This window comes from Mustelus asterias, chromosome 4, assembly GCF_964213995.1.
Source record: "Mustelus asterias chromosome 4, sMusAst1.hap1.1, whole genome shotgun sequence".
NCBI classification, from domain to species: Eukaryota; Metazoa; Chordata; class Chondrichthyes; order Carcharhiniformes; family Triakidae; genus Mustelus; species Mustelus asterias.
The window spans coordinates 27,053,872-27,074,356 of NC_135804.1; the positions used below are offsets into that span (position 1 = coordinate 27,053,872).

At 40.9% G+C, this 20,485-nt stretch overlaps 1 protein-coding gene across 3 annotated transcripts; it reads right to left on the reverse strand.

Moving 5' to 3' along the window:
• Positions 1-1,209: 1,209 nt before the first annotated feature.
• LOC144492250 (putative solute carrier family 22 member 31) lies at positions 1,210-20,479 on the reverse strand. 3 transcript variants are annotated; one of them, XM_078210234.1, is made up of 7 exons: positions 20,363-20,479; positions 13,001-13,146; positions 11,601-11,709; positions 6,556-6,770; positions 4,212-4,323; positions 2,020-2,438; positions 1,286-1,675 (listed from the first exon to the last, which is right to left on the reverse strand). In XM_078210234.1, exons 1-6 carry the CDS (start codon positions 20,455-20,457, stop codon positions 2,033-2,035), a joined length of 1,083 nt encoding a protein of 360 aa, XP_078066360.1. In that variant the 5' UTR covers positions 20,458-20,479; the 3' UTR covers positions 1,286-1,675; positions 2,020-2,032. The 3 variants fall into 3 exon arrangements, with proteins under 3 accessions (XP_078066359.1, XP_078066362.1, XP_078066360.1); XM_078210233.1 differs by having other exon boundaries at positions 1,210-2,438; XM_078210236.1 differs by having other exon boundaries at positions 1,210-2,438; positions 13,001-13,126; positions 20,363-20,450.
• Between the last annotated feature and the right edge of the window lie 6 nt (positions 20,480-20,485).

Genomic DNA, 20,485 nt, shown 5'->3' on the forward strand with positions numbered 1-20,485 from the left:
TTCTGTATGGCATACTTTGCAGAAACTAATTCAAGTACTTACGAGTCAGAATCTCCATTTTGGGAAACCGATGTCTGGCCATCTGTCTCTGTTTATACCGTTTCCAGAGTGCTTCATTATGAATGCTTGGCTGAGCTCCAAGATTTTAAAATGGGTTACCTCAGAAGCAAGGGCGCTTTGTTAACAGATGGGAGTGGAGTGTTTGCTTTGATTGATTAACATCTTTATGAGGTTCCTTGTTCTGTTTTAAGTCTATAAGCTTATCTGGACAAGATTAAAAGGTGTGAAATGAAGGAAAGCTTCTGTTATTGATACCATGAATGGCTATCCAATTGACACTTTTATATGGTTGCAAGAACAGTAGTTTTTTTTCTTTTCAAAGCAGATTTCTGAATAGGTGTTTTCTCCCCTCATCATTTCAAAAATTTCCATTGTTATATGGCTCATTAGTTCTGTACATAATGCATACTGGGTGAGTATGGAAGGGCCTCACAAATTTTAAAACAACTGGGACAAAGTTCCAAAAAAACTGAGGCAGTCCATGTAACAAGCCCACCTCAGCACTTGCTTACTCTGGTGGTCAACTCTATCTACTTCTTGAGTTGACAGGCTCTACTGTTTCCTGCCCCCACCTTCCAGAGCAAAGATTGCATGTGGTGGGCTCCTACGAATTACCTGTCTTGGTAATGAAAATCAGTCTCAGATCGGTAACTGGATGTCCTTGGTTTCACCATCATCTTTGTAAAAGCTATTATGTTGGCCTGGCCAGTGATGCTCACGAACGAATAAAAGCAAAAGAATTACTTACGACCTCTGCTCATCATTAGTCATTGGAGAACAATTTTCTATTCACTTTATGCTCTGGAGCAAGTTGTAGAATTAGGGCATACAAAAATGATTAGCTATGGAAGACACAGTCCTCTAGATTTGTGATCCACAATCCAAGCTATAAGCTCCTCAAATCGACCCTAAAGCTTTTTGCTAGGTTGTTCAAGTAAGAATTCCTACAGAATATAAACTTTGGATTGGGCAACAGAAAAAAAAATTGTAATTAATTATGAACCACAGCTGTTAAACTGTACTGCATCATTGTACTGTGTTGGCGAACATCAGGCACAAGCTCTGAAGAATCAATCACTCAGGAGGAATAAACATGGAGATATGATATTCTAACATGTATTGCAACCATGGACATACAATGATTGAGTGGGCCCAAAAGAATCTTGTATTAATCATTTTGTTATTTGGAATTGAACCCAATAAACTTCTGATTCATTTTCATGGCAATACAAAAGAATTCAAGTATATAACAAATAACCAAAGTCTAATGCATAATGTCTGTTGCTGTGTCTAACGTAATTAGCAAAATTGGTCAATTTTTGCAGTAATAGGAAATATTTTCCCTTTAACTGCAGTAAAACAATTAAACAAATTAAAGGCTTTTCTTACACTCAGTAACACCATCTCATACAAGGATTTGATCAAAGGATTCTATTATAGAATGGAGAGCAAGGAATTCAACCTCCATGAACCAAAAACATTTCAAACATAATTTCAGCCCAGGCTAAGATATTTATATGGCAGTGAATGAAATGGATACCACAAAAAAAAAGCAACTCTGGATCCCATGCTGAGCTGATCCAAGACAGGCTTCGCTAGATTTTGATACACTTGGCTGTAAAAGAGAGTAGAATAATCAACGGACCATATTATGCACATCACTTGCAAGAGACAACATACAACACAAGCCTATTGATACACAAGTGACTGGAGATTTACACAACCTAAAAGTACATTCAACATTTAGTGCTTTACCCCAATTCCAATTTATATTTATCGTCATTATGGAAGGCACATATCTTTAGAAACATGAACTTGTAATAGAAAATTGAACTGTCTCAGAGCTCAACTTATATGTTGACTAGTTTTAGTTTAGCCAAACAGTCTGTAATGTCCAAATGACCATTTGCTGTCGTGCAAAAAATACAGGACAGAGTATTACTTTATTTCTATATTCACCATGAATAATTGGCTAAGATGTCGACTCCTTCGTCTCCTCAGTCCCATTTTCATTTCCAGGATCCTGTGATTGAAAAGGGACGTTTTGGGCCAACATTTTCTTGGTTGCTGTTACAAGCTTGGAATAGTTTTCTGGATTATAATGTCTGCGATGTTTTGAATGCAGCAGAGGAGCTCTATCCTTGTTTCGTGATAAAAACATTGGAGGACGTCTCAGTTTTTCACCATCTTTCAAAGATTCTGGGAGTGACTTCCTTTTGCTTTCTGGAAGCAACATGATGCACAGTACTGAGAGGACAGCAAAAGTGGCAAACACAACATGAAGAAGAAAAAAGCCCCGTTTATTGTGGAGATTCATTATTGGCGATGTTGCTTTCCCAATACAGCTTGTTGCCAGAATAAGGCCTAAGCCTGCACCTCTGCAAAAACATTTTACAAAGATAAAAATTAGGAATTCATGAATATAGATAAAAACAGATACAATAAGTGCTTCTGGAATATCTAATCATAATTCATCTAATTCATGAAGGGGCAGAATTTGTGTCAGAATAACGGTAAAGCAAATGGTGCTCACTGTTATTCATGGGTAAATGCTACCGCAATTTCAGGTGAAGAGCAGGTAATCGGCTAAATGTGAATATTCAGAAGTTGCTGCCTGAGCTTTACTGCTCCACCATCAGCTTCAAGAAAAGAGCATTTCAATCTTGGTCTCCTGATTTTGTTTGAAATACAATGGAACTTTTTTTGCCCAATAAAGTCACCTGAGAACATTGAAGTACGAACATAACAACGTGATAGATTCTAATAAACAAAATCAATAATAAATCAACCAACCTCTCTGGCATTAAGAGTTAACTATTGCAAAAGAAAAGTTTCATTCCTTTCGGGCTGGATCCCATTTAGGCAGATCTGATCTTTTCTATATATTGGTGTTCATGACTGAGGCCAATATTTTGTGTGACTGAATATGGCGGCGGTCAGGGAAAGGAGGAGTGAGTGAAGAGAGTTAGAAAGGAAAGCTAGCACAAAGATGAGCTAAGTTTCAGGTGTACTGTGGATGAGACACAAAAACTGTGCTACTCCTGGCTTGTTTTGGTGATCTGAAGTCACCCAACATGATTTTATATAGTACTTCTGTTATATTCATTGATTCATTTAACTTATTCATTTCAATTCCTGCTTGGATCGCACAGTGTCTGGTACAGTATTTCAATTTGTGCCTTGGTTTTTCTGGGCAAGAAACGTGTGAAGGAATCTAACTGTGGCTTTAACATCAATTTCCTTGAGAACCCATGATTCACTTTAAAGGTTGTTTCACATAAAATCATGATCTTCAGGAACACAACCACAGCTTTAAGTGAGGACTTACTGGATAAGTCAAAAATATACTATCCTTTTCCAAAAAAAATCAGTTGATATTAGATATAACACTTGTTTCAAACGTACAAAGAAGGCACAATCTTTCACACACAGAAAATAAATAAAAATTGTTCTACTGCTTATATTCCCAGAGGGGAAGAGGATTCCGCCACAGTAATAAACCAGAGATCAAGATATTCAACCCAAGTAGCTTAGAAACGTAAAGGTCCAAATGCATGTATGTGGGCTTCTGTCTATTATCATGACAAATTACTGGTTGGAGATGTTGTGGATTATGGGGACCATGCCAAATGAAAGACCAGCACTTTCCAATACAGGTAAAAACAGGGAAGAAAGGACCTTGCAGCCTATTATTTCAAACTGGCCTTTGACCTTCCACTCTTATACGATTTAAATAGCAGACTGCATGTACCAACCTGAGTTTCTGCTTCAACACTGACCGCTCTGAAATTTTGCCAGTAGAGGGAGGTGGGGGTCGGAGAAAAAGGTCACAGGCAAGTGCAAAAGCACACATCATTAAAAATGTAGTAATGCACCATCTGCAGACTGCAACTCGACAGTGTTGAAAATAATGTGCAGCTTTCAAAGGTGAATTAATTTTGAAATAACTTATTAAAGGATACTTTGATTCTACCTTTTCATTGTTAGTTCTAGACATTTGTAGTTTTGGAATGTATTACTACATTGCATATTTGCCACTTTACTTCAGATTCAAGGTCTCAAATTTTAGTGACAAGTCTGTAAAAAGTCCGCAAAAAATTGACATGTAAAAAAACCCAGAAATGAACATAAAAACCCATTGCTGTACTTACCTAACTACAGTTGGAATAACCTCGCTGGCAAAAAATATGCTCAGTATAACAACAGCATAGGCTGAGAACAGACCCAGGATGGAGAGAGCCAGGCGAAAGCCTTGATGCAGGTCTGCAGGAAAACAAAAATAAACAGTTGGTGGTGTAATACAGAAAAGCATAAATTGATTACCAAATATGTATTTTGGAGGAATTGCCCGAGGAGGTGATGGAGCAGCACATGTCTCCAACACAGCTGATACTCATGGACCTTATATTACAGGATGACGACGACAACTTGGAGTGGGGACAGTGCACAGATCCTCACACAAAACTTCTGTGAATGTCTGACTCCTGTATGGCTGATGGCAGGTTGCTTGCCATCATATTATGGTGATGCAGCAGGGAAAGTTAAACCTCTCTTGATCCCACAGCATCCTTCATGAGCTGAACCCTCGAGGCAGGCAGAGGCTGCTGGGATGAGGGCCAGTCACACCTCAAAAGTGCAGACAGCAAACAATGGAGAATGACTGGTCGTGGCAGATATCCATATTCCCATCAAAATACAGGCCTGACTGATGTGTTTAGTCACTGTGAAGGAAATCCATCAATGTATTGGTAAGCTTCCACAAAGTATAGGGAGAAAGCCCCATACTGCACTGAGCACTCTGCCTTTACCTTGTTCAGGAACCAGGTTTTCACTTCAGAATGACAGGAACATAGCTCAGGAGCCACAGAAAGGGTGACATTAGTGGGAGTTTATTTACAGAATTGAATATTATGTATAAGTGATCAACGCCCTTGCCCATGTTGTGCAACTACAACTTCTTAACCTTTTGAGCGGCACGGTAGCACAGTGGTTAGCACTGCTGCTTCACAGCTCCAGGGACCTGGGTTAGATTCCCAGCTTGGGTCACTGTCTGTGTGGAGTTTGCACATTCGCCTCGTGTCTGCGTGGGTTTCCTCCGGGTGCTCCGGTTTCCTCCCACAGTCCAAAGATGTGCGGGTTAGGTTGATTGGCCATGCTAAAAATTGCCCCTTAGTGTCCTGAGATGCGTAGATTAGAGGGATCAGCGGGTAAATATGTGGGGTGGGGCCTGGGTGGGATTGTGGTTGGTGCAGACTCGATGGGCCAAATGGCCTCTTTCTGCACTGTAGGGTTTCTATGATTCCCTAACCTGCTTTTATATCTAGGTGCAGCCTACTGGCTGCTACAACATGTACTCTGTGATTACCTTGGTGGACACACTCTGCAGGGCCAAGACCGGGGGCGGTGCCCCGGCCCTGCTTTCAAGGTCCATGTGGCAGTGCCACCCTCCTCAGCCAGTGGAACTGGAACTGAAGCGGTCCTTTCCCACTCTGTCTTTCTGTCTCCAAAACATCATGGCGAGCCTCCACCACACCTAGTAATCGCTCCAGGGAGACATTGGAGAACCTTGGTCATAGAATCCCTGCAGTGCAGAAAAGACCATTTGGCCCTTGGACTGACTCTCTGACAGAGTATCGTACATAGACCTTCTCCCCTACCCTATCCCCATAACCCTATGCATTTCCCATGGCTAATGGGATACTAAGGGGCTATTCATGGCCAATCCACCTAACCTCTACATCTTTGGACCGTGGGAGGAAACCAGAACACCCGGGGAAAACCCACGCAGACACAGGGAGAATGTGCAAACTCCACACAGTCACCCAAGATTGGAACTGAATCTGGGTCCCTCGAGCTGTGAGGCAGCAGTGCTAACAAGTGTGTCAGCATGCCACCCTATTGTGGAGTGTTTCCTGACAGCCATCATTTCCCAGCAAACTCCGAAGTGTGACTACTGCACACAGGGGCAGCCTTTATATGTGGCAACCGGATCACTGAAACACAGGTGATGGTGGGGCAGGTGAATCAGATATAGCATGGAACCCACGTCTGTTAATTTTTTTGACTAGGTGTTGCACAATAGAGTGGCAGAAAAGTCAAAAAAGCCATTGCCGTCAGTGACTCAACTCTGTTTTTCCCATCCGACATTGGACTTTGCCAATATCAGAGATGATACCACTCTGTTTTCACTGCTACCATATTTGGCACAACTGGATTTGTAACAGACACTGTAAATACAGCAACATTTTCACTTCTTATTGCAATTTAGCAAATGTGATTTTAGTCTCTTCCAACTGTGACAGTCAAAATACTTCACTTTTTCTATTCAATTCTGAAAGATTGCTGTCCCAGATGACTTCATCTAGATGATCAGATAAAGTCAGTAGTTATTATAAAATTTCTCACCAAGAAACACACAAATTGTATAGCTCGACTTAGAAATACTAAGACTTTTCTATTTAGTGCTAAAAATTTGTAGTGATAATCTATACTTACATTGTATAAGAGCAAGCAACAACAGTGATGACATTCCTGTGATGATTGTTGAGAGCAGCAGAATACCACGTCGGCCAAACTTGTTCACAGTAAAATATAGGAAAAGGAGAGCCACACCTTCAGCACCAACAGTGACAAAATAGTTCAAGTGGAAACTGGGGCTATAAGTAACGAGGCTTTGAGAAAAGCAGTGCTGAATTCCACTGCCAATGAACCTGGGATGAAATAAATAAGGTTATATTCTCTCGGTGGACTCACTGTAATGGCTAACACACTAATCAGAATAGAAATTCAGGAGGGGGGAAAGTAGATGCGATAGCTGGTGGTAAGATGGTACTAAATGGGCATTTTTATTTTATACAAACCAGTCATCTTTACATCTCAGTGAAAGTATGCACTAATAATGCAATAAAGCAAAATTGTCTTCAGCATAGGATTTTTTTATTTCTTGAACAAGCATATGAGAAGCCATCTTTTATTTTTTTTCAGCAGAATTTCTTCCAGTCTTAATGGTGAAACTGGAAAATGCATTTCACCATCCAAGTCACCATCATTCACTCTCCAGGCTCACACATGAAGAATGATTATTTGGGAAAATTACTAGAGAGCTAGCAACATCTGTAGAATCCACACCAGTAAAAGTCAGTAGACCATATAGAAGCAGAATTAGGCCATTCGGCCCCTCAAGTCTGCTCCACCATTCAATCATGGCTGATAAGTTTCACAACCCCATTCTCCTGCTTTTTCCCCATAACCCTTGATTGATAAATTGATAAAGGGATCAAGAATCTATCTATCTCTGTCTTAAATGCACTCAATGACCTGGCCTTCACAGCCTTCTGTGGTATTGAATTCAATAGATTCACCAGTCTCTGGCTGAAGAAATTCCTCCTCATCTCAGTTCTAAAGGGTTGTCCCTTTACTCTGAGGCTGTGCCCTCGGATCCCAGTCTCTCCTACTAATGGAAACATCTTCCCCACGTGCACTCTATCCAGGCCTTTCATTATTCTGTCAGTTTCAATGAGATCCCCCCTCATCCTTCTATACTCCGAGTACAGACCCAGAATCCTCAGATGCTCCTTGTACATCACGCCTTTCATTTCTGGGATCATTTTCGTGAATCTCCTCTGGACCCTCTCCAAGGCCAGCACATCCTTCCTTAGATACCGGACCCAAAATTGCTTGCAATATTCCAAAGAGTCTTATAAAGCTTCAGCAGTACATTCCTGCTTCTGTATTCTAGCCCTCTTGAAATGAATGCTAACACTGCATTTGCTTTCCTAACTACCAAGTCAACCTGCAAGTTAACCTTAAGAGAATGCTGAACTAAGACTCTCAAGTGCTCCCAATTTCCAAATTCTCTCATTTAGAAAATAGTCTACGCCTCTATTCTTCCTACCAAAGTGCATATCACACTTTCCCATGTTGTATTCCATCAGCTACTTCTTTACCCACTCTCCTAATCTGTCCAAATCCTTCTGCAGCCTCCCCGCCTCTTCAATACTACGTGTCCCTCCGCCTGTCTTTGTATCATTTGCAAACATAGCCACAATGCCCTCAGTCCCTTCAGCTAGATCATTTATGTATAGAGTGAAAAGTTGTGATCCCAACATGGACCCCTGCAGAATTTCACTAGTCACCGGCTGCCACCCTGAAAAGGACCCCTTTATCTCCACTCTCTGGCTTCTGTCAGCCAGCCAATCTTCTATACATGCTAGTCCCTTGCTTCTACCACCTTGGGCTCTTATCTTACTCAGCAGCCTCCTGTGCGACACTTTGTCAAAGGCCTTCTGGAAATCCAAGTAGATAACATCCACTGGCTCTCCTTTGTTTAATCTGCTTGTTACCTCCTCAAAGAATTCTAACAGATTTGTCAGGCATGGCCGCCCCTTGTAAAACCATGCTGACTTTGCCCTATTTCACCATCCACTTCCAAGTATTCCGAAATCTCAGCTCAGTACCATTAGGAAAAAGGAAGATTTTCCTAAAGAACTAAAAACTATATAAAAGTACAGAAACAGGTCATCAGGCCCAACTGATATATGCTGTTGCTTATTCTCCAAACAAGCCTTTTCGCGCCCTCCTCATTTAACTGTATCAGCATATCTTTCTTCTGTTCCTTTCTTCTTTATGTGTTTATCAAAGTTCCCCTTAAATCCATTTATGGTATTCCACTCAACTGCTCAGGTTACCTAATTGCATGTTCTAACTACTCTCTGGGCAAAGTTGTTTCTCTTGAATCTTCCATCTGATTTATTAGCAGAAATAAAACTTTATTCAATTTGACCAAATTAACATTAGGCAGTCATAGGATTTTTTTCCAAAAGACACATCAAAGAATGTCAATATTGGCCACAAGAGCAATAACAAATGACTTCGACAAAAGGTCACCTTCATTGTTAAGGCAGAGGACTCTAATAGTGCTAAATTAGAAAACAAAGATTATTGAAAAACAGATGACATAAAGGAAGAACTTAAAAGTATGCAAAACAGGACCAGCAGTCAATATAAAAGATACCACCCAGATCAAGTGGATAGTCAGAAAGGGATTAAGCCAAGAAAGCCACCTTAATATCTGCTATAAGAGATGCTAAATAAATATTTTGTCACTGTACATATAAATGAAAAGGAAACATGCAAAGAAAATAGAAGCAGGACTAGGCCATTTGGCCCTTTGAGCCTGCTCCGCCATTCATTATCATGGCTGATCACCAAATTCAATACCCTTAACCCGCCTTCCCTCTATATCCCTTGATCCTTCTAGCCCCAAGAGTTATATCGAATTCCTTTTTGAAATTAGTGTGTTGGCCTCAACTGCTTTATGTGGTAGTGAATTCCACAGATTCACCACTCTCTGGATGAAGAAATTTCTCCTCAACTCAGTCCTAAAAGCTTTACCGCTTATCCTCAAACTATGACCCTCAGTTCTGGATGCCCCCACCATCGGGAACACTCTTTCTGAATCTACACCATCTAATCCATCCCCGCTCATTCTTCTAAACTCCAATTAATATAATCCCAACCGACTTAGCATGAACATAATACAAGTTGCTACGACTTGATGAAATGCAAATTTTCTAAGCTATTTAAATGTAGAACACTCGAGGAATTAATTAGCAAGAGTGCCTTTCTCCCAGAAGACCAATGGGTGATGAATCTTATATTTTTGGGCGATTAAAGAGAGCCTGGCGTCAGTAGTACAACTGTTAGAGAGCACGTGATGAGACAGCATTAGGTTAGAAAGGGATGATCCATCAGGAACACAACACTGCTTAGTAAAATGTATATATTAGTCAAATCATATAAAGAAAATTACTGAGTGTAGATTAAGATAATAAAGCGATTATGCCAGGATTTTCAGAAGAACATTTTAAAAATGATGCCATTTGGGTTCATGGTACTAAAAGGTAAAATAGCAGCATGTCTCAAAGTTTAGCTGCAGGATAGAAAGCAGAGAACGGGGTAGATGGAGTATTTTGGATTCTTGTGATTTAGCTAGTGGCATGTTGCATGAATCTATGCTGTGACCACTCCTTAAAATGATCTGGAGCTGTGCATTGGCAGAATGTCAACATTTATTGACCACTATGATAGGCATGAATGCAAGAAACTGCAGGGTGATAAACAATTTAAAATAGTGGATATGTGAAATTAAATTACGTATAGGATATCAACTTTGGCTTAACTATTTTCTCAGTTTAGTAATCAAATTCTTTGTTTGCATTCCTACATATAAAACTCAAAATTTTATTTTCCCATTTTTATGGCCTTTTCCAACTACATTCATGTCTTTAAATGTTTTGTATATTTGCACCACTGTTCCATTACTCATTGGCATCCTTGACCATGGCATGTCCCAGGAAGTTCGAAAGAAAATCGTAGTGGAATACAAAGGAAGAAAATTAGGCTAATTCTCTTTACTTCCCCATCACCATCTACAGAATATGGCTATTTTAAGTTGAACCAATCAATTAGAGCACTTAAAAGAATATGATCAAAAAGAGTAAAATCTAATGGGGAAAGGTGCAAATGAAAAGAAAGTAGCACTGATGTGCAGTCAGCATTGACACAAACACCATAGGTCCTATTTTTTATAAGTTCAAAAACAGGTTAATTTTAATCACAAAAATAAATTTTATTACAATTATTCAATTTGCAAAGTACAATGTTTTCAGTAAAACTATGAATCTCATCCAGTATACCAACAGTTGATAACATTTTCTGTAATGGTTTCACAAACTCTTTTGTAAGAATTTAAAATACTCTTACAAAAACCACCATCGCAACAGGTTTGATAAGAAATATGTGCAAGGACAAATAAATCACATTCATATAACACCTTTCCTATCTTAGGGCTTTCCAAAACACTGAAGTGCAATCACTATTAGGCATGGGCTAATACTCACTATTCTGTTTTGGCTACACATCTAATTCCCAACCAAGGAATTGCAGCCCAACTGTATCTCAGCCACAGTTCCTAATAACAGCCAACCTTCCAACTTGAGTAGGGTTACATTCCATGAAATGTGTACTTTTGCATTTGTAAGAAACTATGTTAGAACATTCAAATTCTTTTCACATATTCTCTTTAACTATAGCCACGGTGTATTGCTCTCCTCAATTTTTTGGCAGATTTTGATATGGTCAACCACACCATCCTTCTCTAATTCTTGTCTTCTGCTGTCTAGTTTGGCAGAGCTGACTTTGCTTAACTGGGTTTACCCTATTTGACTATAGCTTATAGCCGACATGGTGAGCCGGTAAGATTGCGTACAAGACCAGAAGTCGTGTTCACGCCCCGTTTGGCACTGCCAGAGTTCCCAGCCCTGTTCTGCTGGCAGGATTGGTTTTGTGCCCAGGAAGGGTACAAACGCTGACCCCTTGCTAGTGATAATAGGGTGCTACATAAATGCAGGTCACTATTACACCACATTAGAGATGCAAACTGATCAATGTACATCCAGGACAATGTTAACCGTTTTCTGAAATAAAACAAATGGATCTTGGGTAGCAGAACAAGTTTATTACAAAACAGCTTTACTTACGTGGTGAACCCCAATATTAAGATGTTCTTCCAAATAACTCGAGAGTTTGCCATATCACACAAAGTATACAGACGAGACTGTGTATATTCTCCAAACACGGAATCCATTTCTGTGGTTGAGGGTGGAAGGGGTGGGAAAGGAGGCAAAATTCTCAATAATGATCTTTAATACACTGAAGGATGATATGCATGCCATATTTTAAGATGCTCATAACTTCTTTTGAATAGTGTGCCCAGTATGACCAAGATTATTAGGAGAAACTCAAAAAACTGTATTTGTTTTCTCTAGAGAGCAGGACATAGAGGAGAAATGTGACATTGGTCTCCAAAACGTTAAAAGTTTTGCCTGCATGTTGACTAACTGTCCTCTAAGATAGTCCAGTAAGCATCAGAGTCTTACAAAGGAACTAGTTTGGCCAATACATATCAAGCTTACCAGTGATGCTGATATCCTGAGAATAAACAAATCGCCCTTTACTGGCAACCACGCTTTCCCTTCCCATTCCACATACTCCGTAACTTACTTCCCAAATCCCATTGCTCCTGTCCCTTCAGAACCTCCATAACATGTACATCTTTTAGTCAACCATCTTAATATCTGGTTCTTTGGCAGACAGTATGTGGAGATGCCGGCATTGGACTGGGGTAAGCACAGTAGTCATGATGTGAACCTGGTGTTGTTAAACTTCTTACTGTAAGCACAGTAAGCAGTCTCAACACCAGGTTAAAGTCCAACAGGTTTATTTGGTCATACAAGCTTTCGGAGTCTCGCTCCACTGACACTCACCTGAAGGAGCGAGACTCCGAAAGCTTGTACTACCAAATAAACCTGTTGGACTTTAACCTGGTGTTGAGACTTCTTACTGTCTTTGACAGACAACAGTTAACAGACTGATAACAGATTAAAATAAACTTTTAATTATATTTCAAATTATGTTGCTCAAACTTTCCACGTAGCCTCAGAAAATTCTATGAAATGCTTTTTTCATGGAAGGACATTCGAAACATTAACTTGTCTTTGTCCTTCCTGCTGATTTGCTGTATTTCTAGAAGATTTTGTTTCAGATACACATGGATGAAACAGAATTGCAGATTACAAGAATAAATTGATAACCAAATAATAAACAGGGCATTACTGTGTGTCCTTGTAGAATAATGTAACCAGAAAATGTCTGTGGAAGATGTTAGCATAGGTCTGAATTGTGGCGATTCAAGGATGGTGGGAGGAGTACAGGTTTCGATGACTTGCCAGTTTATATAGAACTTCCTACATGTAGTTAAGTGGAAAAGTAAAATGCACTTTAAGAAACAGGCTTGGTGGACTTGTTCTGTACACACCGTTAAAACACACTGTTGGAACTCAATTACTTTAACCATTCCAAATCATGGTGGGTCACCTACCATTAAATACATTGCAGGGAGTGTATAATTCATCATCCATGTTGACACCATTACCAGTTGCTATACCCTGCAGTATTTGCTTACACCTCTCAATCTGTCTGGTTGCAAGAAGCCAGCGTGGAGACTCTGGAAATAAAGCTGGAGCACTGTAAATTGTTCAAAAATTCATTTAGTTCCATAAGTAGACTAATAAAATGTTACTAAAAATTTCACTGATCCTACTGAAAAAGAAAACAATTCTCCCCCAAAGGAAAGATTACAAAATAAATCAAAAATATATATTTGTGCAGTGGACATACACTGAGCAGTTCATGCACCTTACCATTTTGGGAATTAAATTGGATGGGGATTTAAGGAGATTGAAAATTAAGTGGCTCTCAGGCACCTTCATTCCACTGAGTAGATTGAAATAACAATAGCCCTAACAGGAGAGATTTATGTTGCTTATTTGTGATAAGTATATTTAAGCCTGAAGTCCTGTCACATTGACATCTCCAGTCAGATAACAGCATTTCAGATGGTCAATCCAATAAATATGTCTTCAGTAGCTACCATGAAAATATTCATCCCAATTCTGATGCAAGTACACCACTAAAAAAATTATCAGCTACTCAAAGTTTTGTATCCAAGTCACTGAAAGTGTAAATTCCTACTCAGATGTCAGAAATTTTTATTTATTCATGGGATGTGAGCATCGCTGGCAAGACCAGCATTGACTGCCCATAGCCATCTGCCCTTGATAAGATGGTGATGAGCGGCTTTGTTGAACTGCTGCAGTCCACGTGGTGTAGGTGTACCCACAGTGCTGTTAAGGATATTGACCCAGTGACAATGAAGGAACTGTTACATTTCCAAGTCATAATGCTGTTTAGTTTGGAGGGAACTTCTAGGTGGTAGTCTTCCCATGCATCTGCTGCCCTTGTCTTTCGAGATGGCAATGATTGTGGGTTTGGAATGTACTGTCTAATGAGCCTTGTTGAGTTCCTAGAAATGCTAGGAATGTTTCTAGAAATTATGAAGACTCAATACAACAGGTTTCCAACAGGCTTTAAGTATTGCAGAACATTTTGTTGGGAGAGTTCTTTTAAAATGTAATGCTCATTTTGGAGCATGATTGCTTAATGGATCAAATAATTTAAAGTTATTCTTATTGCAAATGAACCATACATTTTCCACCAGAATGAGAGAATTGCCACATTTCCAACTATTCATTTGGACGAGTAGAAAATCTGAAGAAGAATATCCCAGCTAATATTTGCAACTATATTCCAGAATATGACATCACACGTGTGGCACATTCCATAGATGACATAATGCCTGAAAGTCAGGTATCATACTTCTTGTTTTAAAGTGAAAAGTTTTAACCATCAACTTGGGAAAGGATGGGGTGCGGGTAAGGCAATATGGAAAAGTCATATGAATCCATACCCAAGAAACCCTTCCGTTCCCCTTTACTGCATCTCCTCTTTAAAAAAAAAGGGGCATTCCAATATATATTTTAATGAAATGATCATCGACATACAAACTGAAACAAAATAGTATCCATAAATGTGTGCTCCTTTCAAGACTCAGTCTTTGATCCAACATGATGTAAGTGCTGACACCTATGCAGCATGGGAGTGGGCAGTAGAAACATGAAACCAAAGTTCTTTAGGGAAGTCCCTTCATTGAAATTCTAAAGATAGAGTTCCAACATACTAGATAGCACTCAAAATAGTCCAGTATACACCAATAAGCAATCCATTGGCCCATTGATTTCCCCGAATGTGGAAACCTAAAACAAAGTCTCCAACTTGGAGTTTTCATTGGAGACTTCAGAGGGTTCTGACTCAGTTAATTGCAGAGTATCTATGAAACGTTAGACAGGAAAAAAACATGTCTAACTCCTGGGTAAGTATACAACTGACCAACCCTTCCACCCTGATTCATTCGTCCTCCCCGCCCCCCACTGATCAAACCTCAGCGCCCTGCTACCTACCACCCTCCTCACTCAGATTCATTCACTAATACTGAAAAGCTAAGGTTCCCAAGTTTTTTAGTGTGTTAGTGAATGAAGACTTAGCAAATATACAAGTACTGGTGTGAACAGTGGGTGTGCTCGTCTTCTCCTGATGATCCTGCAATATGAAGGAGTTCCAGAACAGGCATGCTCTGCAAACAAAGAACAGTACAGCACAGGAAACAGGCCCTTTGGCCCCCCAAGCCTGTGCCGCTCCTTGGTCCAACTAGACCATTTGTTCGTATCCCTCCATTCCCAGACTGCTCATGACTATCCAGGCAAGTCTTCAACGATGCCAGCGTGTCCGCCTCCACCACCCTACTTGGCAGCGCATTCCAGGCCCCCACCACTCTCGGTGTAAAAAAAAGTCCCTCTGATACCTGAGTTATACCTCGCCCCTCTCACCTTGAGCCCGTGAACCCTCGTGATCGTCACCTCCGACCTGGGAAAAAGCTTCCCACTGTTCACCCTATCTATACCCTTCATAATTTTGTACACCTCTATTTAGGTCTCCCCTCATTCTTCGCCTTTCCAGGGAGAACAAGCCCAGTTTACCCAATCTCTCCTCATAGCCAATCATAGAAGAAATCATAGAAACCCTACAGTGCAGAAGGAGGCCATTCGGCCCATCGAGTCTGCACCAACCACAATCCCACCCAGGCCCTACCCCACATATTTACCCACTAATCCCTCTAACCTACGCATCTCAGGACTCTAAGGGGCAATTTTTTTTAACCTGGCCAATCAACCTAACCCGCACATCTTTGGACTGTGGGAGGAAACCGGAGCACCCGGAGGAAACCCACGCAGACACGAGGAGAATGTGCAAACTCCACACAGACAGTGACCCGAGCAGGGAATCGAACCCAGGACCCTGGAGCTATGAAGCAGCAGTGCTAACCACTGTGTTACCGTGCCCCCCCCCCTTACCATACCTCCATACCCCTCCGTGCCGCCCCTCCATACCAGGCAACATCCTGGTAAACCTTCTCTGCACTCTCTCCAAAGCCTCCATGTCCTTCTGGTAGTGCAGCGACCAGAACTGGACGCAGTACTCCAAATGTGGTCTAACCAGCGTTCTATACAGCTGCAACATCAGACTCCAGCTTTTATACTCCATACCCCGTCCTATAAAGGCAAGCATACCATATGCCTTCTTCACCACCTTCTCCACCTGTGCTGCCACCTTTAAGGATTTGTGGACTTGCACACCTAGGTCCCTGTGTCTCTTGATGGCTCTGCCATTTATTGTATAACTCCCCCTTACATTAGTTCTTCCAAAATGCATCACTTCGCATTTATCTGGATTAAATTCCATCTGCCATTTCTCCGCCCAATTTTCCAGCCTATCTATATCCTGCTGTATTGCCCGACAACGTTCATCGCTATCTGCAAGTCCAGCCATCTTCGTGTCATCCGCAAACTTGCTGATAACACCAGTTACACCTTCTTCCAAATCATTTATATATATCACAAATAGCAGAGGTCCCAGTACAGAGCCCTGCGGAACACCACTGGTCACAGACCTCCAGCCGGAAAAAGACCCTTCAACTGCTACCCTCTGTCTCCTGTGGTCAAGCCAGTTCTCTACCTATCTAGCCACCTCTCCTTGTATCCCATGAGCCTTAACCTTCTTAACCAACCTGCCATGAGGGGCTTTGTCAAATGCCTTACTGAAATCCATATAGACGACATCCACGGCCCTTCCTTCGTCAACTGTTTTTGTCACTTCCTCAAAAAATTCCACCAAATTTGTAAGGCACGACCTCCCTCTCACAAAACCATGCTGACTGTCACTAATGAGATTGTTCCGTTCTAAATGCGCATACATCCTGTCTCTAAGAATCCTCTCCAACAACTTCCCTACCACGGACGTCAAGCTCACTGACCTATAATTACCCGGGTTATCCCTGCTACCCCTCTTAAATAACGGTACCACATTCGCTATCCTCCAATCCTCAGGGACCTCACCTGTGTCCAATGAAGAGACAAAGATATCCGTCAGAGGCCCAGCAATTACATCTCTTGTCTCCCTGAGCAGTATAGGATAGATGCCATCAGGTCCTGGGGATAAATTTCTGAAGAGGTCTGTTTCAGAAGTCCAGACCAGAAATGCAGAGCTCCATCTCAGTGTAAAGAAATAGGAGTGGAGAGACAATCCAATGGTGATTTGGCCCCATGTCAATTGTGGATCTTGCAGTTCTAGAATCACACTGGGATTTGGGGTTATGTTCAGCCAGGATCTGCAGTCTGGCAAGGGATTCACAGGCAAATACTTCCTTCCTCGATACACCACTGGAAAAATTCACCCAAGGTATTGTTCCACCCCAACTTCTCAAACTGTCGGTGATGACATCATATGTTCTGGTTTTCAACTAAGCCATTTTCTTTATTGATGGATCCATTGCCTTTCTAATCCCTTCATAAATGCCTCTGGCATTCTGTGTCGAAGGAAATCGGAATATGCTGGCAAATTTGGAACCAGCATTTATTGGTACATCACATCATAATCTTCAGGCAGCACTTAGCACATTTAGAGTCTTCTTATTCAGATATCTCTTGCAAATAATCAGAGTGAACCATTTAGCTTCAGTGACAGGTTTTGTCACAGTGACGCTATTGTCAAACCAGTCAGCATTTTTCTGCTCTTGCTTCTCATATGTGGAGAGTACGGTGTTGTGGATGTTGTCTCCAAATATGTTCCATTTTACTTCTGCACTCTGTTGGGGAATGCCAGAAAACGTATGGCTGGTTGATGAGGGCAGTATTTCCTCACTGAATGAAAAAATTTCAAGATTGCATCCTAACCCTGGTGCATGGCAGGGACCGATCGTATCACAGCTGTTCTGTGGTAGCTGTGTGTGTTGAGAATGTTATTTAGAGTCACATCTAGATCAGATCCAGCTGGTGCCAATGCCCTGAATCTTGGATGCCTCCAGGATACTGTTGCGTAGTTTGTTCTGAAAGAAGGTCTTATTTACATAAAGTTAGTGGTAGTGTGACATTAGTGTACCTTTAAGAGATTTTTTTAAAAAATCATGTTCCCTGCAGCTCTCAGTGTTGCCAAGTTGTCGACAGAAGCCTTTTTATTGCTCCTTCAATGGTTTAAGTGGGGTTTGTTTATTTTTACTCTGGGTTGTTTTATAACCCTGCATTGTTAGGAGAAACGTTCTGGACAGTTTTTTTCCCCAGTGAATGTAATTGATTATAGTTAATTGCTCATTTTCTTTCCATACATGTTAACTATATTCTTAAATAAACTTTGTTTGATAAAAGCTCCCGAGTGGGTCATTTGAATCATACCCGAGGTGAAGCATATCATGTTTGTTCCTAGCCAAATTCAAGGTGCAAAACCTATGATCCAGGTGGGTTCCGTAAAACACTTTGGAGTTTCTGACCTGAACCATAACAGTAGCAACAAAACTCAATTAGTCTCTGTTCATTCTCATTTATCTTTCTAAGGCAGCCATGGCTCCTGGTCTGTGCCCACTCTTTCATTGAAATCTCACAGTAGGTAAAGATATTTTGATGATAGCAATGTCAAGTCCCTCATAAGACCAGTCTTGTGCCTCTGTAGTCGAGCACAACATTGGAGGCTAACTGGCCCAGTTTGAATTAAGAGGTGGAAGGAGAGAACATTTTCTGAACTATTTGTGGTCAGTTCTTTCATCAAAAGTTGCAAATTCCTTACTGTGCATCCTATATCCTCCTCACGTGTTTCTTCTAAATATTTTTCCTGCCAGATGAATGGGCAATTGTTTTTTTGTCATGATCCACTCTCAGGAAGCTTGGTTGCTTGTCAGGAAGCTGCGTCAATGCTCACCAATAAAGTTCCAAGCCGATCATGGCTGCCTTGTGCACATATATCGACCAGAGTTATTCCCTTAGCCTTCAACTCTCCCAAGGTATTTATTTAGCTATAGCTCAGACGTTTGTTCATAAATGTCAGGACATGTCTATAGGCTGGAGGTGGGGTGGACAAAACCTCTTCAAGGCTTCTTCTGAGGCTTTAGGCTTGTGCCATGAGGAACCCATGTTAAGGAAGGATATACTGTCATTAGATGCAGTTCAGCGAAGATTGGGCCCTGGGATGAGAGAGATGTCCTACCATGACAGGCTGAGTAAACTTCATCTATATTCTCTGGAGGTTAGAAGAATGAGGAGCAATCTCATTGAAACATTCAAGATTATGAAAAGCTTGACAGGGTAGGTACTGAGGCAGTGTTCCCCCTGGCTGCAGAATCTGGAAAGGGGGCACAATTTCAGGATAAGGGACCAATCATTTAGTACCAAGATGAGAAATTTCTTCAAAGGGTTTGAATGTTTGGAATTCTGTACCTCAAAAAGTCCCTCATTGAATACATCAAAGGCTGAGATAGGCAGGATTTTTGGTTTCTCAAGGAGTCAGGAGATATGGGGAGCAAACAAGAAAGTGGAGAAAAAGTCCAAGATTAGGCACTATTATGTTGAAGGTGGAACAAGCTTGACGAGCTGCATGGTTTCCTTCTGCTATGTTCTAAACTCTTCCACATTTCCATTTCCTTTAAGACCTTCCTTAAATCCTCTTGTTTCTCCATGTCCATTAATATCTCTTTATGTTGTCTTTGCATTTGTTCTAATGATTAGATGCCTGAAACATCAGCTTTTTTTTTCCACATTAAGGCACCACATTACAGAAAGCTGTTGTGTTGAATGTATGACTCCATGAAAACATAACAGCATAGGTGACAACATTAGTCCTATCAAAACTTTTTAAACACAACCACAAGTGAAACTCAGCAGTTAGAATGAATTATCTAGATATGAGGAAAATGTCTTTTTTTTAAAAAAATCACTTCCTTCATGTTTCTGAAACAAAAATATCTTTGTACATTCAAAAGCTGTGCACTATTCACCAAGGCTCCTTAGACAGCACCTTCCAAACTCACCATTGATACAATCGAGGACAAAGGCAGCACACTCATGGGAACATCACCACCTGCAAGTTTCCCTTCGAACCACTCACCACCCTGACTTGGAAATATTTGCTGTTCCTTCAGTCACTAGTTCAAAATGCTGGAAGTTTCTCACTAACAGCACTGTGGGTGTACCTACAGTACGTGGACTGTGGCAGTTCAAGAAGGCAACTCTCCACTGCCTTCTCTCAGGCAATTAGGGATGGACAATAATTGCTGGTCTAGTCTGCGATGCCCACATCCCAAGCATGATTTTAAAAGACTTCATGCCTGTAATACCCAGGAATATTATAAAGGAAAATTTTTTGACACTTCTACAAATTTTCAAATTTGCAATAGAACAGAGTTGGTAGGTTTATGCTGTTTTCTAACTCAGTCAGATGACTAACTTACTGTTAAAGCACTTACCACCAATAAATGAGGAGTAATATGAAGGGGGCAGTGACAACACCTTGCAAAACTCTCCAGTCCTTGCATAATTCAACTAATCCTGGCAGCAACATCTCCCCTCCTACTGTGAAGAATCCAGCA

Excerpts from the sequence above, each read along its gene's own strand:
- LOC144492250 (XM_078210233.1), bottom strand. The coding sequence starts at position 20,457 with ATGTTGCTGCCAGGATTAGTTGAATTATGCAAGGACTGGAGAGTTTTG. Across the intron at positions 13,147-20,362 it reads TTACTCCTCATTTATTGGTG|TGCTCCAGCTTTATTTCCAG; the intron begins GTAAGTGCTTTA and ends AACAATTTACAG. Across the intron at positions 4,324-6,555 it reads GTTGCTTGCTCTTATACAAT|ACCTGCATCAAGGCTTTCGC; the intron begins GTAAGTATAGAT and ends GTTTTCCTGCAG.